Source organism: Sander lucioperca, chromosome 7 (assembly GCF_008315115.2).
Source record: "Sander lucioperca isolate FBNREF2018 chromosome 7, SLUC_FBN_1.2, whole genome shotgun sequence".
Classification (NCBI taxonomy): Eukaryota; Metazoa; Chordata; class Actinopteri; order Perciformes; family Percidae; genus Sander; species Sander lucioperca.
In genome coordinates this window covers 12,662,054-12,675,599 of record NC_050179.1, presented here as the reverse complement: position 1 = coordinate 12,675,599, position 13,546 = coordinate 12,662,054, and the positions used below count along the sequence as shown (strand labels likewise).

Below are 13,546 nucleotides of genomic sequence, written 5' to 3'. Positions count from 1 at the left end.
CATGCAGCATGCTTCTATATCCTTGACGTTCCACTTCCAGGATTGCTCCGGTGCCACAGGAAATTCCACCGGATGCATTTATTTTCTTGACTGGGTAAACCCAGCCCGATCTGCCGGCGATTTGATTTTGCCCTGCAGCTCAGGCTGGAAACCTGTACATTATTCTATCCTGCTTCCATTACAAATTTGCGGGGACCAATCACAAACTGGCTTATCCACCTGGCGCGCCATTGACCGGTTTAACACGATGACGATAGAGAAGCGACCAAGCAGCTTTTTGTTTACATTCAACATGGTGGGCACCGAATTGCAGCAACCCGTTGATGCCGCTGTCGCTGCTACGTCACCTGGATCGTTGGTCTGATAGGTTGAAGGACTATCCAATTGCGTACAGTCATTTGAACTATGCCCGTTGATCATGCCTCTTGTGCAGTAGAAAATACAGAGCAGACTCCCCAGACTAACGTTCAATCTTAAAAGATTGAGCTTGGTCTGGTGATAGCCAGACTATTTATTTTCCGTTTCCTTCCGCTTTCTTTGTGGTGGAATTTTAAATTCGGTGGATTAATGAGGACTATTGTTAACTGCTCCTCAGATCTCTGCAGGGTAATTTGAGACAGTTAGCTAGACTATCTGTCCAATCTGAGTTTTCTCTCGCAAGACTATTTTGCAGCGGCTCTGTGCAATGCTTAGCGCCGGCCATGACGATTCTGATTGGTTTAAAGAAATGCCTTTAAAGAAATGCCTTTAAACCAGAGCACGTTTTCCTCCCATCCCTGAATGCTATGTGGAGTAGCCAGACCCTCCTTCAGAGCGTTTTGGAGGAGGGTCTGGCAAAGCGAGACTACCCTCCCGGTGACTTCGGGGGAAGCAGGAGGATTTCATCTCCAACTCCGGGAGTGGCCAAGTTGTCTGTAAAAGAGCAGCTGCAGGCTACTGGTAAGCTAACATTACCCTGTGTCTTTAGCTGAATGCTACCAGCCCGGTAAGCTACACTGTATTTTTTATTTTTTTTTCTTCTTTTGGACGTGTGCAAGTAGGCGGGGGGTGGAGATAGAAAAAAATACTGGGGGAATTGCCAACCAATTTTCGATTTAAAATTGAAATAGTGGCACCCCTAATATTTACACATATATACTGATATATATGTCTTGGATTAACTTATCTTTTAAAGGCAAGTAACTAATGAATTTTGACATTATTCACATTATGTAACTTAGGTAACAATACACATATTAAGTTCTCTCCACTTTGATTGATGATGGAAACACAGGTCACAGGTTAAGCAGGTATGACTGTCTGTTTATACTTCACAAAGAGGGAACCAACAGGCAGGACTTAAGGACTTTTCACCTTACTGTATCACCGTTACCTGACCTCTGATACAGAGAGAGCAGCTTTGTCTGGTTTGACTTCTGTGACCCTTTATAGAAGTGCATAAACAGCACACTCAGTGGTTCCCCCTCTGGCAGCTGCATGCAATATGAGATCATTGCCATTATTATGTAATTAAAAGTAATTTCTGCAAATGACACTGCTAAATGGATTGAAATACTCGTCTAGATTGCCTTGCTAATCTATTTAGGGGGGAAATTAATTATATTGGGCTTAAAGGAATCCTTCTACATTTATACAGCCGATTTCCTGATGGGTATGTGACCAGGAAGTGAAGAGGGATAATTAAAAGAGTGGAACATCCCCTCCAGAGGGGAACTGTGGAGTAATCTGTCCTTTGGTGACAGAGATCTAGGTGCCTTCTTTTACAGAGCAACTATAACAGGCTGATTTAATCAGTGCCCTCTTATGAGGGGGGCTGCCTTTATCAGCTCTTACAGCTGTATGTCCAGGAGATAAGACAACTGCATACCTTATTTAAAGCACCCAATCTTCTGCAAAACTAGAAGAAAATACTGCTGCAAACACATTTACGGTACTGTATATGAGTAGCAAATTGATCTGCAACAAAATCTCCATTCAACTGGAAAAAAGTCTGCTCATTAGTAAACTTGTCTTTGCAAAAAAGATAGACTGAGAAACATAATTATTGTCAACATTAAAAATAAGGTACAGCTCCTGACTTTGAGCTAAGATGATGTCTAAGTAGCTTGTAATTTCATAAAGATTAGAGCTGGTCGTAATTCACCAGTAGATGACCTGGAAAAAAAGACTGCCTCTCTTTGTTAAGATCAAGAGAAAGCAATAGACTCATGATAGGTCATCTTTAAGGGACGTCAGATGCTCCATTTCAAGTCTCCTGACCATAAGCATGACCTACATTCTTATCTCTAAAGGAATATAAGAAAAACTGATCCCTGCATTGCACCTTAACAATATGTAGTATTTTTGAATTGTTCCATTAAACCAACAAACCTAGGAAAATAGAGATTGATGTAATTAATCTAACTTTAATCACAATATCACACTCTAAAATCATAAACACAATGTGATAACAAGACAAAAAACAAAAATCCTTGCATTACATTAAAATATATGTTTTGAGTTTATTGACAACATTAAAATATATTTATAAACTAATATTTTATCATTGTCTATGGTCACAGTTCGCCATCTTATGTCATGCATTTAATGTTGGATATTAAGAAATATATAGTAAGTAAAAAAACAAGAAAATTAAATGAAATTAACAATCAATAAAAAATATTTTTCAGGGAGAAGATAAAGGTATTAGTAAAGTAAAGACTATTATAGACACCAACAAAAATTGTAAAAGATAATGGTTGTATTGTATTGATCTAAATGCAATAATATTAAAAGATACTCACTAACTAATGTATGAAGTGACAACCACAAAGGTCAGGCAAAATGTATCCCTGATGTCAGAGGTGAAACAATTCGTTTTTTGTTAAAAAGAGCAAGGATTGACAGTTAAACTGGGATATCTCAACATTAGAATAAGATTGCGAAAATAAAGACAAAAATGATACTTAAGTAAGAAACAGAAGTAAGGAAGAACCCGCTCAGGCAAAGCAAAGAGACACCAGAGGGACAAATCTCTTTTCTTTGTCTTCATCTGCTTAGTGTACTTGTTCAAGGACTTTGCTCGAGATAGAACACATGAACTAAATTCAATTTCTTTGAGAAGAAGTAATTACGACCCTCCGCCGAGAGAGAAGCAATGACCACTGCGACAGGAAGTTGCAGTGCCAATAGGAGTCCCACTGGGTCGGTGTCCCAGCAAAGCCAGAACTCTCACTATTGTTGCATTGTCAGTGGTGACATCAAGACAGAAAACAGGCCACAATGGAGCGCTAACTAAATTATCCAAAGTATTTTCAAACTAGCTATTAAGAGCTGCTGCTGAATGGGTAATTGTGTGGGAGAGTAGACCTGAGAAGCTGAAGGACAGAGACTGAAGCATCTGGAAGGCATTAAGACAACAGGCAAGAGGGTCAATTCACTAGGAGATTCATTAGGCAAGCTGTGAGCCTGCTGTTTGTATTGGTAACTTGTGGGGCTGCATCTTGTTAGCAGGATATTGTTTCCACTGCACCATGCTGAGGCTGAGATTGGTGGCAGTTTTGAACACAGCTTCAGGAAACAGAGGCTGAAAAAGCCATATTGTAAACTCTGCACATACTGTAAATATCTACAGGAAATTGTAAAGTGTAGAGATAAAGTATGTGCACTATGTATCCAGCATCCATGCTGTGCGGGGATGGGCAATAACAGGCTTTGGAGGTGCAATTTAATGGGGGGATAGAAACTAATTAATGTTTCAACATTTAAATTAAACACCTTTCTCCAAATCTATTAAATCTGTAGTTTGCAAAAGAGCATGCACCACGCCTTTAAAGGATCCTTTTCCCATGAAAAAGGTTGACAGGGCAATCTGTTGGTCAGGGAGCAACACAAGTTGACCCTGGATTAACCACAATAATGTAAACCAGCTGCTGGTTTATCAGGAACTCACCATGACCCCGTCCTCTGAACAAGGCTGGAGCATCAAGAACAGAGAGACTACATGAAGTCATGACATGTTTCTAAGTGTACAGCAGCACGCTGACGGTGACCTGACTCCATGCTGTGTATTTACAGTAGGAGCAGAAACACCGTTGGGGTGTCCTCGCAACACCTTGAAAATGAACGTGCAGTGAGAGTGTTTTCACAGGGTCTGCTGAGTTTGATTTATATCCTGCTCCCTGGTGGATTGGACAGGGTGGGTGTCAAAAACATCTGCAATATCAGGATCAACGATCTGTCTTTTCATGATGGACTGAAAACAATCACTTAGATGGAGACTGGTTAGTCACACATACTGCTGTATGTTCAAATACAATCAAATCACCTAATATTACTCTGATACAGGCTGAATCTATAAAACAAGATAATAACCCAAAAAGTCTTCTACCAAAAAAATTGGTTGATTAATTGATTAGTACATCGACAGAAAATGTATGTTTGATCTTTTTTTCTGTTTAAAATTATAATTTGCCTATTTTGGATTTATTAGCTGTTTGCCAGTAAACAATTTATCAGGGCTACAACTACCAATATTTTCAATCAGCCAATTATTTTCCCAATTGATTGTTTGGTCTTCAAAATGAAAGAAATAAAAAATCCCCCCTGCGCATCAAATTGCTTGTTTTGTGTTCAACGATCTGAACCCCACAGAAGTTTTAAGTTATTATCATAGATACCATAGAAAAGAAGCACATGCTCAAGCTGGATCCAGATAAGTTTTGGCATTTCTGCTTGAAAAAGGATTTTAACTGCTAAATTGATTATCAAAATTGTTGCGGTTGTTATGACACCACTTTGGGCTCTATTGAATTTTGATGAGCCCTGGTCACTATTTTTGCTATTATTCAGTTAATCAAAGCAAAAATAATACTGAACTAAGTCATAACAAAAATAATCCTCATAAAAGTTACAATAACTTTCCACTTTAACAGATCTTTAACAAGTGATCTAGTGGAGTGTGTTTGAGCATTCATTAAGAACTGCCGTTCAGGTATGTGGCACAAACACAATATTGAAAAGCTGTTATCTCACTTGACACTGCTGTCACTTTGAATTACCTGAGAGTGGTTGATTCCACTGGTCTAGACATGACAGCTTTTGAATAATTAAAAATGCTTTGCCCCCAGTGTGGCTGTGCGTATGGCCCCTAAATAAAATTAAAGCAGGACTGTCCACACGCATGATGTCTAACTAAGAGGGTTGAACAGATTAACAGGCAAAGACAGGCAACTTAAACGGCTTATAGGTGTGCCTTTTAATAGTGATCCAACACACTAAGCCATTCAGCATGGTCTGTATTAAAGCCTGGAACAAAAGCGGAGAGAAAAGCAGATGCAGGCTCTACACCCTGAACCCATGATCCGTCCTGATAGGCGCATAATGAGAACCAGACAAGTGTTCACACCATAACACATACAAATCCTCATTCATTATTCATGGTAGATTACCCTCTTCATTAAGGCAGAGGCGGGGACCAGGGGACAGAGAAAGCATGAGAGAAGAGGAGGGGAAGTCAGTCTACGAAAGTGTTAGGGGATGAGAAGCAACCATGCAGCTCCGGCTCGCTTACACTACCGAGGTTAAGGCATGCAAACCGTCAAGTTAACTGGCATCCAGATAGGACAGAGAGGACCAAAAAACCATGACGAGACCAGGCGGTTTCTGCTGTATAAAGTTCAGGTCCCTGAGGCCTGCAGCTCTGCATTCTGCTTTGATACTGTAAACACAATGTGACAAAGCCCTTCTGCGGGAGGCTGGGAAATGTCAGCGTAGCAGAACCGACATTGAAACAGCGAGACAACTTCTACCAGCAGGCCCAGCTAACCTTCATCAGCAGGATGAAGCTTGTTTTTTGCCTTACATCACAATCTAAAACCTAAATACTGGTCTTTTGAACATCCTGCTGAAATCTGACAGGAAGTTCAGTCTTTTTAGATATATTTTGTCAGACTTACTGCATATGCCAGCTAGTGAACTTAAAGTCACTATGAGCCCTTGACCATGTCAAGATATGTGAGAAGGACCTGATTAAATGACTCCCTGCTAAGTTTTATGGTGGTTTGTAACTACTTCTGTTGCTAAAGCTGTGTTGTTTCCTTAATGGCCCCATCATGGACAAAGCTTATCATTGTGGTTAAAGTTACAGCAACATAAATGCTATTTTGAAACAAGCTGATGACTGAGGATACATCTGGTTAGCTCCATCCTTGCTTAGCCTCAGCTATACTGAATCCATAGCCCATCTACACAGTCTAGTCTTCTAGACTTCTGACATGTGGGTTTTGCATGTTTTATGTTGGTGTTTAACATTGGCTGCACGCCCTAATAGCAAATCTTTCCATCAAACCAGGAAGAAGTGTGAACGCGAAGCTTCTTTTCAGTGAGTGATTGATGGTGCGTTGTTGTGAAATGCTCCGCCATTGCCCAAGCTTTGGGCTTTGTTGAGGCTGGCAGGTGAGAGAGATTACCTGTTGGTGTAGAGGTTCTATGAGGGAAGACACAGGCTCAGACAGGCAAGATGAATGACCTATTTGAAAGCTTGCCTGGTTCAAAATTAGCCCCATACTGGAAATGTTATCCATGTCTATAATAGATTAGTAAGAGCGAGCTATCAACATAATCTTCCCTGACAGTAAGACTCTAATGATGCCTGAACGTGAGTCACTAACAGCAGTTCAATCATTGAAAGCCTGCATTGATCGCATAATACATCATTTTGTTTAATTTTCTATGAAGCTACTTAAGCACAATACATGTTTAAATCCAGCTTGTCATCTCAAGTGCACTGGTACATCATTTAAAAGATTACATCAGTGATGATAAAATCACTACTTGGTACTAGTGGCCATGGCACCATCTACCAAGAGAGCACAGCAAATCATGCTCCACAGAAACCCAGCACCAAAGGCTAATTTAACAATATACCCAATATATTTTAAAGGTGAAATACGACAAGCATATTTGTTACTGTATGTTTCTAAGATGGCTGGATAGTATGGCATTCTGCAAGCAAACACAAAGATACAGATTATATCAGAGCAATAACTCTGTGCTTGTGAGACTATGTCAGACTGCCCTCAGTAAGTCGCAGCACAATAGGCCTGTTCATTTTGTAATTATGTCTGACCTGTAGGTACTCGACAGAGCCATCCTGATGGAGCTGCTCATAGTGCAGATTTACATGGACTTTAAATCATTGTGGTGTAGACAAACACCATTTCACCCATCTTAATCCTTTTAGCTCTTACAATGGACACATACGAGGTGTATTGATTTGTTTCACTGAACTGAGTTAATGAACAGGGACACCACTGGGAATTACATAATCTGTCCTGCAGGCAGGATGTGAGAGTCGAACATGTAGGTATATGTAATAATCAAGAACTACTACATAGTAAATAGTTCAACAGAAAACAGCGGATGTTTCTGTTGACCGTTCATGATATACAAGTTCCCAGATCATGCAGCTGTGTAAAGTTTTACCTTTGGCAATCTGATTTGAGGGAGCTTTACAACACAGAGCAAAGGAGAGCAAGTTTGCCAAGTGCTGCTGTTCATGCAAAAGGATTTCACAAAGCTCCATCTGGAGCCCCAGGCACCCCCAAAGCTCACATCATCCTTTCTTCACTGATAAATAACAGCCTGATGAGTCTGCTACCTTGCACTAAAGTGATTAAAGTGATGTAAGCATGTGGTGCCAGAAAAGCTTGGGACTAAATACTGCAAGAAACTTCCCATACAGTAGTTGACTGCAATGTCTTGGTAATTCTATAGTCAAGAAGTTAATAAAACTTACTGTAGGAGAAGGTGAGGCGTGGAGTGACATCGCTTTCCGTGACAGCTGTATGAAAGGAACCAACAAGGAGGATAGTGTAGGCTGCGAGACAGAGCCAAGCCATACTCATTGTCCACATGCTTCCTCAGGACCGCCAGCCAACTTGCAGTATTTGCCTTTCAGGTTTTTGGGGAATTCATGAAAAGCGTCTTTTTTAAGCTGTTTATTTTCTCTCCCTCTCTCTCTTTTCCTACAGCTCCGGCTCCCTGAATGAAAGGCCTATGCACTGTGGTGAAGTCGGAGCACTCCTTCGGGCCTGCAGAAGATGACGCTGGTTTGGAATGACGACCTGTGACCTCAAAACAAGACAGAAAGTATCCACCGATCAGCCTCCATGCGTACGCAGCACCGCTGGGTCTCAGCTGTGATCTGTGAAGATGAAGGAACGACATATACATTAGTGCTTTGCATAAGCAAGCTTGTGGGGTTCTTTATTGATCTGGAAGGATAAGTGGGTTAATTGATTAGTCAAAAATGAATCTGCAACTATTCTGATAGTCGATTAATCGTTAAGACACTGCTTTTCTTTGTCATATGAAATAGTAAATTATCTTTGAAACAGCCAAAACAAACAGTCAAGACAAACATTTGTGGATGTGACCTCGGAGACATTAAGACACTATAATGTTTTTTTTCCCACTATTTTGTAACATTCCATAGACTATACAAGCTATTAATTAATCAAAAACATATTGGCGGACCGATAATGAAAATGATTGCTAGTTGCAACTCTACTAGTTCTGTATAATGGGTGCAATTTAAGTGCCATCCTGTACAATAACAGCTGCAGTGCTAAGTGGGGCACTATGTTAAAAAAGATGTCCTTCCTTGTCATTGACAGTGTGCTTAGTGTTTATCTTAACAAAACAAAAACTCTGGCAACAACAATTGTGCCACATTACATTGACAGTTTGAGTGTAAAATCACAGTCTACTTTCTCCATCTATGGGGCTCCAGGTGACCTTTGACCACTCCATACTACATATCTAAGGTTGTGTGGTATTGCTTTTAGTTTCTGTTCAGAGGAATAACCAACAGGTATCACTGTAGTGATCATTAACATAATACTACATGAATGAGCTTAGCAGCAGGATATGTTTGAACACAATGCTCAGGTCAGGTTAATTTGATAGTGTCAGCTAATGACAAACAACCTTACACTCCAAAAACTCCATATCTCAACTGCACTTACCTGCTCTATTGTGCAATGCACAGGAAAGAAAAGAAAGCAGATAGTTCTCGGAAATCTTTGTTAAAGCTTAAAGAATGATAAGGTGTGACACCCCTATAACGGCTCATATTACAGGAGTTTCTGTCCCACTGTTTTTCTTGGATGAACTTTAGTTTAATTCCCACAGATCATAGAGGGGTTTAGTTCTGCATGCTCACAGTTGCGAAGAGGAATTTATGGAGATAAAAGTGTCCAAAGCAACAGAAAATTGGTTAAATATTTGCATAGGCCTGCTGTTCAGTTTTCCATAAATCAATATATCACTGCATGTTAGTAGACACTGGCAAACTCATGTATCCACAACGTCTACAACAATTCTTAAGAAAACATCAGAACAAAGCCACAAGACAACTATTATACCAATAATGCTGATTAACTGAACGTAGTAGTGAGACGTGAAGGGAAATTCAATACAGACATCCCAGTTACAACTGCAAACGCTCCATTACGGTTGCCACAGGGAGCTCCTCATTAAATGCAACCAACAGGAGATTCAGTTTCATGTGAGGTATAGCAATCAATAGAAAAATGTAGCGAGTGAAGCTATTCCTGGCTTCTATCAAGGGGCTCCTGACTCTTAGTCAATAAGCCGTCTGACGCTTGTTGCAAACACAGACATCTCCAAATCTGAGCTGGGGAGATGACATTTGAAGGAGCAGGAAAGCCATGATAAAGGCCAGAGATCAACACACAAAAATGGTTATTTCTAAAGCAGTAGACACACACAAGACTTGAATATGAGAAATACAGGCAGACATACTCTATTCTGTCAATTTAGTCTCCAAAATGAGGAATAACTCTTAGTAAAGCAAAGGACAAATTAAGTATAATTCTTCCCAGATAAGTTGTTTGAAATAGGCTCTTTCATTGATTTTAAGTCTCTGAAAAAATTATCTGAACATGAGAGCTAATAGATCAAAAATCATTATTCCTCTAACCAATGATGCACAGTCCAGATACTATGTAAAATCTGTTAAAAGGAAATATAATCAAGGATGTCTGAAGATTGAAGAATTTCAACCTACAGCAGAGGGGACTATGACTCTTAATGATCATGATGACAAAAGCAGACGAGGTTATGTTAAAACTCCAGGCTAGGTCACAGTCTGAAGTTTTTGGGACGATGCCCCCGTAACAGCAGCCGACGTGATGCCAGTGGACTGTAACATGTAACAGACAAGGAGGGCGGCCATAAGCATCATTAGCGTCCTTTGTGTGGAACAATTTCAAAGTGAGACACCACTTGTAAAGCTAACATTAATTCTGTGTTTGTGTGACAGTCAGAAAAAGAGGCCCGCATGCATCAAGCTGAATCCAACTGAGGTAGGTAGAGAGAGCTCGACTCAGCGTGAATGAGAGAACAAGGGCCCCTCTGACAGCACAGAAATCTATATGCAACTCTGCACTTCACTGCTCTCTCCTGCATGATGCATAAACTGAATCATCTCTTTCACTCCCTACACAGACGTGATAGTGTGCTCTGGCTATGGATGATACTCTCCCATCTCTCGGTCTATGATTTCCTCTTAAATCTTTCCAGGGTATCTTTGTACATCCCCTCCAGCAATATATATGCCTTATTAGATCAGTTTCACATAATCATTACATACTAGGTCTGGGTATCACCACTGTTTTGATTTAATTTAATTTCCGATTCAATGTCAATTTGGGATATTTCATTGCAAAACATTGCTTGGATATGAAAGTGATTCTACAATTGTACAAGGTTCACTCTAACCTGGTGCATTATTAAAAGTATCAATATTACATTAAGAATTGACCCCAAAGCAGTTACATTAATGTATTTTTTATTTTATTTCATTCAGATATATTGAGGAGAGAAGTCTTTTACAATGGCCTTGCCAGTTTTTCCCTCGCCAAAATGTATCTTTGGAGCGTTATTTAACGCCCTTCCTGACAATCGATAGATCGATTGTGGATTTTATAAATCAATATTAGATCATTTAAATTAAAATCAATTTGAATTGCAAAATACATTTTTTTAAACCCAGGCCTATTGCATATGTCGATTACAGATTATTAAACAGTGAGGGTCTAATCAAAGGCATAGGTTTGGTTTTAGTGGGAGGACACAATTAAGTCTCGGGTTCTTCAACCAATGAACCTGGCAAATAACACATTATAATGAAAACGTGCACATTCCATGAGACTAACAACGCCATAGAAATGTGGCCTACATTTCTTAATAATCCACACAACTGAAAAAACATAAGGTTTCATTAATAGAGAATGATATGGACTGAGATCATGTATTAACATCTCCACAAACCACAATAACCAAACAAACACAAATAAATAGATAAATAAAAAAAAGCATAAGACTTAAAGGCTGAAATACAGTTTAAGTCTCTCTAAAATCAATTCTTGTCACAGGAACATGCTGCCAAATTAGGACTTTAAAAAGTGAGGGGGGCATCTCCAGTAGAAATTGAATGTTATGCTTTTGGGTGGGAAATAAGTCACTTTTTGACTGATGGGACATAGGAATTTGCTCACTAGCCCATCATCCAAATAAGTAATAGCAATAGTTTTGTCAGTCCAGTTTTGTCAGATAGTCCATGAAGTGAAAATAATTAGCTGAAGAGGGGAAGAGACCATTAAATGAAGCAGTAAGAGGCTCTACTGGGAATAGGAAGTGAGTTCCACACAACAAAAAAACTGAATCATTAACACATGTGGTTGTAATAAGAAGAGAACTCCCATAAATAGGCAACTCCGTCAAAATGAAACTGAAAGCTTACAGAATATGAATGAGTAAATTAATAATTTTATTATTGCCTCATGCACAAAAAAGTATGCCCAGCCCAAACGGGCTTACAAGACACCATTATTTATAGCAAGGAACCAGAATAGCAACATAAATTAAACAAATAAACCTTCAACCCTAACCCTTAGACTAATATTGCCAACTTATATGTATATTGTAATAAGTTCCTGTAATGCAAAGTTAAATTTACTCTTTCTCAAAAAGTTTCATATACCAGAATAAACCATTGGACATTTTATTTTCAACACTGTAAAAAGTCTTCGCAGTAGAGTATGTCAACAAAGGGGTTTTATATTTAACCAAACAGGGAAATTTCCAGCACTCTTTACCAGTCATTTCCTGTAATACAGCTCTTGGTATACAGTTAAACTATCCCTGAATGGCAGAGACTGTCCAATGACAGCACTACTTATACAATTCTGAGTATTATAAATAGCAGCACTGCGTATCCTGCTTAAACCTTCTTATATACTGTCTATGGCTTAAACAGGTGGCACCAACATTAACATTTGCCATCCGAGTAGAGTAGGAGGGGTCAAGGCTCCCGGGATTCCACACACAACCTGTTGACTGGAAAAGTGTTGACTGATAAATACGACCTGTTCGCATGCCTGTCATCTCAGGAAGCCGCGCGCACACACACACCCCCACACCCACACCCACACCCACACACGGCCACCTACTTCACACCCCTTAGACAACCCAGGTCACATGCTCCCAGATGTGGCCTTCAACCTGTGATCAACATTTCCCCTCTTGCCCCCTTGACACCTCCACACTGCTGAAGGACTCTCAGATGTGTGAAGAAGCAGATGTTAAATGTGGAGGACATCATCTGTCAGGAGAGGCTTCAATGGAGGAGCACGCCTGCACATATGGACAGAGTGGCTGATTCACCATGCGGACGATGTGGGAGTAGTGTTGACACAGTTCTGCACTGGTCCTACTGCCTCTCAGGTTATTTTGCAACTACTCATCCAGATCCAAAGATACCCATCTATGAGTAAGACATTACAACACTTCTGTCAGAATATCAGGTGAACAGACTGATCTCATGAAGTGGCGTATGTATGTAGGGTTGCAAAATTCTGGGAATTTTGAAAGTTGGAAACTTTACATGGGAATTAACGTAAATTAACAGGAATAAACTGAATATTTTTAATATTGCTTGTTATGATACTATTAGTCTATGACAGGGAACTTAAATGTACTTGAAAAAAACCCATCTTGCAGCATAACCTGATTTAATGCAACTTCAGTTGAATGTCCTCCCTATATTCGTCAATGACATGCACACACGCAGTAATCAGCATAGGCTACTACATAGTTTTTAAAATATGGGAGGGGTAATACATAACCCATTGCTATTAACCTATGTGTGTTAATTGTATGGCCCACTTGTTCTTGATAGGCTGGAAACAATAGACAGCACTGATGGTTAGCTTAGCATGCATATAACCATAACCATAGTAAAAGGTAGGCAGCAAAGGCAGCATGCTAGCTACCTTTATGTTAAGCTAAAGGTCAATGGTTTGGGCTACTACTTAGCCTACTGCAGGGCTATTGAGGCCACACCCACTGCACGGATGATTTATAGAATCCAACATTCGTTTCCAAAAATTCCCCAGCTAAACTTTCCATGGAAAGTTTCCGGAAATTTACCGGGAAATTTCCACCCCTTTGCAACCCTATATGTATGACATGCCAATTC

General features: G+C 39.8%; 1 protein-coding gene across 3 annotated transcripts in view; it reads right to left on the bottom strand.

The window, feature by feature from the left end:
* The window catches only part of sema4ba (sema domain, immunoglobulin domain (Ig), transmembrane domain (TM) and short cytoplasmic domain, (semaphorin) 4Ba), a 78,496-nt gene that overhangs the window by 15,105 nt on the left and 49,845 nt on the right, over positions 1-13,546 (bottom strand). For all 3 annotated transcript variants that reach the window (XR_004102160.2, XM_031283323.2, XM_031283322.2), the window contains exon 2: positions 7,778-8,185. Coding sequence is in view for 2 of the 3 variants with exons in the window: in XM_031283323.2 (XP_031139183.1) it covers positions 7,778-7,895 (118 nt within the window). In the remaining variant the exon portion in view is untranslated. The remainder of the gene's footprint in view (positions 1-7,777; positions 8,186-13,546) is intronic.